Genomic DNA, 7,527 nt, shown 5'->3' with positions numbered 1-7,527 from the left:
ATTGTTGATTTCGGAAATTTCAGGATCTAAATAAAATAAACAATATTGTAGACTAAACAGGTACGTAGTATTGAAGGTGTGCTTGACTTAATGTACCTTATGGTATTTATTTCACTCTTGTAACTGCTTCTTTCAAATAATTTGTCCTAGTTATCAATTACAGAATTGGTAAAGAAATTGAGTGTGACAATTTAAAGAAACAATATATAAATGCTAATAATGTTGTTTTGTTGTTTGTTATTATAGAACATGAGGACATTAAAAGATCACCAGTAAAGGAGGTTTGGTGAGTATGTTACACTTATATACATTTGCTTGTACAGGTTTTATTTCTTTACTGGTGTCTTTCTAATTCAGTAGGTATATTTCTTGGTTGATACTTTAACATTTGGTGGAAAAGAAGTGGTCACATGGGGTCAAGGTTAAAAAGACTGATAAAAATTTAACTTATGCAGCATTTATTGACTGATGTCTTTCTTAATTTGTTGGTAGATACCTTGGGTTGTTCTCTAACTAAGATGAAGTTAGGGAAAACTAGAGTGACTGGTGCTTAAAAAAGTTTTTTACCCTTCTGCTTTTGCAGCCTTTATTGACTTATTCACATTGAATACAACATGCAGGTTTGCTAAGCTTTATTTGCCTTCTGGGATTGTCTTGGTACTCATTTACATAACTGATGTACATCAATCTTTACTTATATATTTTTGTTACAGGAAAAATAAGGATGATGACAAGGTGGCAAAGTTAGGAGAAATCCCCAAAAGTTATATAGCTGACATTAACTTTACTGACGCAGTTAAAGAGGTATTTATATACACTGACGATAGCACATTGATTTAACCTGTGACAAAAGAATCACTCCTTTTCTCTTTATTTAGGTATCATCTTATTATATAACAGGTTATTGTCAGATGAACAACAGAGAGAGGAGTGGAAAAATTAAATGTACCTTTCAAACAGATTTCCTGAAAGGAGGTCTTCATTCACCAGTAAAGCTGGAAGGATGCCAATTTTACAGTGTTGGTACCAAACACACAAACAAGTGCTTCAAAATTTGCCTTACAAAAATGTGCACTAAATCTACCTAATTAGACTACCTCCAATAATAAGTTGATTAAATATTCATAAAATTATATCAAAGACAATTTATGTGACTAAAGGCTCTATTTGCAGCCCCTATTCTTCTTTGTATTTGATATTTATACTTTAACATGAAAATTAATATGAAAATATTTTACTTAAAATGATATTAGATACACAGTGTTTAAGGTTACTTCCTGTATATCACAAGAAAGGTACATGCTTAAAATATATAGGTTACCAAGAGAGGAACAGTAATGGGAAGTAGCAGGGGCTTGTAAATTACAGGACATGTTACAAAATGAGCTGCGTAGGCTTGCAACACATGGTCCAGTGATTTTATTAATTCACAGTAAAAACAGTTAATCTGACCAGAGATTTTTAATGTTTCAAGTACTATTTGGTTTGGGCATAATTCCATTCTTTGGTTGAATATGGCCTGATGTAAATAAGTAAATCATTAGATATTTAGATAATTTTTCTATATGTGACAGTATTATTGCTTGCTGTTGAACAAATTATCAGATTCTTTACTATTGGCTGAACAAATGATTTGATTGCATGTTTTATAAATTTCAGGCACTGGAATCTGGGAAGACAAATGGGATGGACAATGCTAAAGCATTACTGGAGGGTATAGTTGAATCATGTATGTACAGTATATTATTCTCCAAAGTTATACTTACATAAGTCAAGTCCTTTCTTAGTCATACCTAGAACTTGATTTCTCACTTACCAGATAGAAAAATCCGTAAATGTTACTAAAAATAGCGGTGTTGGAAAATCTTATCTCACATGGGCTTATCTAACACTCAACGTGTAGCACTCAAAAAACGTATTCCTACACATATTCACTCCTATTTTAACAAAAATGAAACGTCAAAATGTATTAAAAATACGTGAGCTAATCTATTAAATTGTCCACGGAATCAAAATAGATTGATATAAACTTTCACAGTGCAATGAGTCCTACTCTACCTAGGTCAGCCCTTTTCAATATCGATCTGTTACTAAAAATAGCACACTTTAAAATATCAAAAAATTCTTGGTAAAATCGGTTATAATGACACTTTGCCTGAAAAACATTCATGTTTTCTGTTATGATAATGATGCTTCTTGATGACAAATCTCATTTTGATATATTTTAATTGAATATTCAGCCAAAATAACCGAAGAAGTAGAAAAATCTTTGCAAACGGTTAACCCTTTCTGTCAATCATTGAAGTATGGACTGAATTCCTTATACTATGACACCTATATTATGACACTTTCCGACTTTAATATTGATGTGTTTTATCATGATAACCTTGCTTTTTGATGAGGGATCTCATATGAATTTATTTTCATTGAATTTTTACACATAAACTTGGTCAGTAGAATTTTTTGCGGACTTTTAATCATAAAAAGTCAGACGCCTAAGCCCCGCCCTGCTTTTCAAAACTAGGTACGTTGTAATGTGCGTAGCAAGTAGTTTCATTGATTTCTTGTGTGTCCTGGTGAGTGAGAAAAATAATCATAATCAATCATTGGGTTAGATAGAGGATAGGGAAATCCCAACCCTCGGGCAATCGGTTCCTTCGGGAACTCGCCAAGGCTCGTTCCCGATGGAACCGATCACCCTCGGGTTGGGATTTTCCTATCCTCTATCTAACCCTATGATAGATTCTATTATTCCCATCTTTTACTATATAACATAATTATTATATCATGTTCTGTGTACATGTATACATCAGGAATGACTGCAGTCAATATTTTAAGGGGGAAGACTGTTCTCCTGACATAGAAAACCAAAGTTTTTGGGATTTGGAAGTCATTTGGATTCTTAATGGGTACAACATGTAAATGGAGTGTCAATGCTTCAAAAAAAATTCAGGGAGCATAACTATATCCAACTTTGTCATTACATAGTTTAGTACTTTTGTAGTTCTGTCATGCTTTCCTGCAGTTTCTTATTGACAAGATATCTCTGATAATTGTTTGAAATGGCCTTTCTGCAATAGGTCATCCTAGTATGATAAAATCTATCTAATTGAAATAGTTGATGAGTAAATATAAATCATATGTTAACTAGGTAACTTTTGCCATCTGATATGTCTTGTTAAGGTCATACACCAGTACTAGAATGACCTGGAGTATAAAAAAAATAATGCTAAGAAGTGCACAGAGCAAAGTAAGCTGAAATTGAATCAACAAATTATGTGATTTATTTGATAATTCTTTGCAGTTAGATAAGATATTACACAGGTTGGTGTTTAAATTTTCACACTTAAAATTCCTAATCCTTAACCTGCTGGTGAAACTCTATACAACAAGTGCAGACAAAAATCAACCAGCCTGTTACTGCTCCCTGATCATGGTCTGCACTGTTTGTGATTTCCACTGATTGTGATTCCAGTAAATATTTTGAAAATTCCTAAAAATTAGGAATGGTTTTGTCCAGATGGAAAGATGGACAAATTTATTTAAGATATTTTGGTTGGTGAGGGATAGATAATCAATGGCCTTTTGCTTATTCAAACCAGGCCAAGTTGTTTATTTACACATATAAAATAGGGTTAAGTTTAAAAGAAGGACAATTTTTTTAGATAGCATCAAATATCTTCTTTTTTTTTGTTTTCAGTGAAGTTGGCAAATGTAGATAAACAACTGTATGATGTGTTATGCTTGATGTTGTCTAAAGCTGTGAAAGAATATAATTTGTTCCACACCATTGTCATGGAAACAATAAATATGTTAAATGGTACGTTTTTATACGGTACAGTCGACTCTCGTTATCTCGAAGTCATTGGGACCGTCCAAAAAATATCGAGATAACGAAATGTCGAGATAAACATATTAGGGTTAGAACAAGGCGAAACTGATTTTTACAAAAGACATGTGGATACCTTATGTCAAATAAACTATAATATCCCCATGTCTTGTTTTCATAGGCCTAGTCAATATTTAACAAAGTAACATAAGCGGATGTTTACCAGCGGAAATACGGGTGTCTGTGATAAAAACACATAGTGAGGTTTACTCAGTAATACACCAATATAGTGAATCGGATATGGTTGATCCGGATATCCTCCCGGGTTATTTATCGGGTCTTTCTCGAGATTGTTCCACCGCTGATTGATTTGGTGGTGATGTTGTGAAACAATATTGCAACGATAGCGTTTCTATACTTTCACTTTTTCATTTACATTTAAAGTCATAATGAATTGATACAGTGTTCGAATATTTAAAAAGAATGTAAAATTCACTCATTGTGGACATAAGTCAATCAACACGCTAAATAGATTAACTTTTATAAAAACAGCTAAACTTGTTACAAACATAATCGACATTATGACACGCGCTATTAATTGAGCAATTATCGTTTAGATTGTGTTTTTCACACGTCTGAAGGGAACGGACGAAGTCGAGATAAACAAAGGATTATAGTGTAAAAATAACTGTTGGGGCTGAAATTTTACATCGAGATACTGAAAATATCGAAATAGAAATATCGAGATAAACAAATATTTCCAATAAAGATAAAGAAGGAAGAAAATCGGGACTTTCAAAATTTCATCGAGATAACGAAATATCGAGAAAAGCGATGTCGAGATAACGATAGTTGACTGTATTTAAATGTCCATAATTTCTTTAAAACAAAAAGAAAGATCTTTAAAGACCTTCCAAGAAACTGCAATGCCCAAAGCTAAGATATTTGGTATGTAGCATCACATTGGGATCCTCTATAAAAGGTGTATAAATCATGCTGCTGGGATCAGACTCAGCCCCAAGGGTTACAATGTCCTTATTTTATATAGATTTGTATAGGAAAAAACATTTTAGTCTTCTTCTGTAAAACAACAATGCCCAGAGCTTAGATATTTGAAATGTAGCATTGCCTGGTAGACATGAACAAAAGTTATAAAATTCAACCCTTAGGAACACCTAGGTACATAGACTTTATAGTAATAGTGTCATAAAAAATCTTTTTAAATTACAATGCCAAGGGGCTAGATATAATGCATGTACACTACAGTCTACTCAAAAGTGATAAATAATGACTCTGGATTCAAATTGACCCTGCCCTTTGGGTCACTAAGTTATTATAAACTTGTAAAGGAAATTACATTTATGTCTTCTTAATGCTTAGAGCTTAGATATTTGGCATGTAACATTGCCTAGTGGACATATAAAAAAAGTTAAATAAGGTATGTTCTTGTGGTCAAAAATGACCTCACCCTCTATAAAAGATATGTAAATCATATCCCTGGGGCCAAAAAAGGATCCTGTGGTAGGTTAATAAATATATAGACTTTGTTTGTATTGTATAAATGAATTAAATTAGTAAAAATGTATTAAAAATCTGTTTCTTTGAAATAACAATGCCCAGAGTTCAGATATGTTGCATGTAGCATAACCCTGTGATCAAAATTTAAGCTGGTGTCACTTAGTGTATGTAACCTTGTATAGGAAAATACATTTTTGTCTTCTTTTATGTAACTTTAATGCCTAAAGCAGAGATATTTGTCATGAAGCATCAATAACATCAATCACGCATCTACAAATATTTTGAAATTATGATAAAAAATAAAAAATCCAATCCAGTTGTTACTGAATTTGTGATCTTTTCTAGCAAATGTATCTAAGGTGAGGGATCCAGGGCCAACATGAACTTCTTGTTCATATATTGTTACACTTGCACTTGTTTTAGTAATACATGTAGATAAAAGAACTTATTACATGTGAGCAATTAAAGACCCATTATAACTCTTTGGTATTTCGTACTTTTTTACAGGTTTAAAAATATATTTTTGTACTTGTTCTAATGTGTAGATAATCTGGAGATAAAAGAGAGCCTTGCCAAGGCTCTGAAGAGACAGCAAGAGTTGTGTGTTCGAGTCCCAGCACCACGTCATCCTCAACACTTAAATTTTTCTAAGGTGATGGCACATGTCTACAATATGGCTCTTGATTGGAGTGATAGGTAATTTCTGATTATTTATTTGTAAGTTATAAGATAATCAAGATAGCTTACAAGAAAAACCTGTTATTTTACTAGAAATTGCAGTCTGCTAATTTTCCACTTGATTATTTAAAGAATAGGGAGAGCTATGGTACTCGCCCTGAGTCTGTGTCAAACTTTGGTTCAGTTTTTTGGTATGGAAGGGAATAGGCTGAAACTAAACACACTTATTCAAGAGGATAAAAGGAGGTCACTTTCTAAGGCCCATAACTCGAACATGGATTTTGACAGAATTATGGCCCTTTTACAACTTAGAAAATTGAACATGAATTCAAGGCTCTTGTTTTACTATCAATCACTGAGAATAGTCTAGCAGGCTGTCCAACCAACAGCTCTTGTTTTAAATGCTTAAACATTTCATTTCTGATCATAGTATGTTGATTTACTTACGTTTATTGTTTTTCAGGAGTAAGATTTTTTTCATTAGTTTTTATGTAGGTATTATTCATGTGTTTTACAGCAATGCTAGCATTCAAGATGGTATTCTTCAAACAGTAGAGAAATGGATTTTGTTCAATAATAAGGTAAGGACCTTTTCCTGTTTTTGAAATGCTATTGTTTGACAAAATCTAGAGTTCTACTGAGAGAAGAAAAAAATGTGGAGCTATTATCATGACCTTCTGTCAGCATTTGCATCATGATTGTTTAACTTGATTGGTTTTTCATAAATATGACATTTTCTGAGAAACTATAAAACCGCTTTACTTGGTATTCATGTTTATAATCATAAAAGGATGCAATTTCGAAAGGGCAGATAATCCTATTTTTTCAAAGTTACATGCCCCTTTTTTAACAATTTTGCTGAGGTCAATACCTGATACTGTCTAGTAAAGCATTTGAAATACTCATGCAGTTATAAAATGCATGCTGATGGCAGACAGATTTTATTTACAGAGTTATATTTGCTTATAGTCTCTGTTAGGGCAAAAGCTTGTGTTTGTTCCCCTTCATGTTATTTTTTTTCATTTTGGCTTCAAGTGGAAACATAATAAATATTTTTTAAGCAGCCTGCCTCACAAAAACAAGCCAAGTTTTCAGTTATGACAGGTAAAATCTCAAAAAAGACTTCTTACATTGAAAAAAGAATATTATTTAAAGAATGTTTGCTTACAAAGTTTGTAGAGAAAGCCACATTACTTAGCACAGACAAAATTATAAATTCTGTAATATTTATATGTATCGTCTGTCAAACAAAGAGAACAGTATTTCGAACCCTGTTAATTCTTTGACATTATGACTTCATTTAAGAATGGATTTTTTTTCTCTCTTACTGGTTACATGATGAGTTTGATTTTTAAAAAAGATATCAAGTTAACATACAGAAATTTTGTACTTGGAAATAAAATATAGGCAGAAATTGAGGTCTTTCCTGTCTCAGGAAAAAAAGGTTACATAACGCAGTGTTTATGTAACTCTTACCCCTTCCGGGACGAAAATACTTGTAC

General features: G+C 32.5%; 1 protein-coding gene across 1 annotated transcript; it reads left to right on the top strand.

Annotated features, from left to right (window-relative positions):
• Positions 1–246: 246 nt before the first annotated feature.
• Positions 247–6,606, top strand: LOC132755251 (uncharacterized; the record flags this gene model as incomplete). The annotated part of the gene is given in 6 exon segments (XM_060746081.1): positions 247–286; positions 714–804; positions 1,660–1,729; positions 3,701–3,820; positions 5,893–6,043; positions 6,543–6,606. Coding segments are annotated over 6 exon segments (536 nt in total), but the record flags the coding sequence as incomplete, so codon positions are not given.
• Between the last annotated feature and the right edge of the window lie 921 nt (positions 6,607–7,527).

This window comes from Ruditapes philippinarum, unplaced genomic scaffold (genome assembly GCF_026571515.1).
Source record: "Ruditapes philippinarum isolate M1 unplaced genomic scaffold, ASM2657151v2 ctg21747_1_1_1_1, whole genome shotgun sequence".
NCBI lineage: Eukaryota > Metazoa > Mollusca > Bivalvia > Venerida > Veneridae > Ruditapes > Ruditapes philippinarum.
Note: the sequence above shows the minus strand (reverse complement) of the source record. Positions and strands in the feature narration are given on the sequence as shown.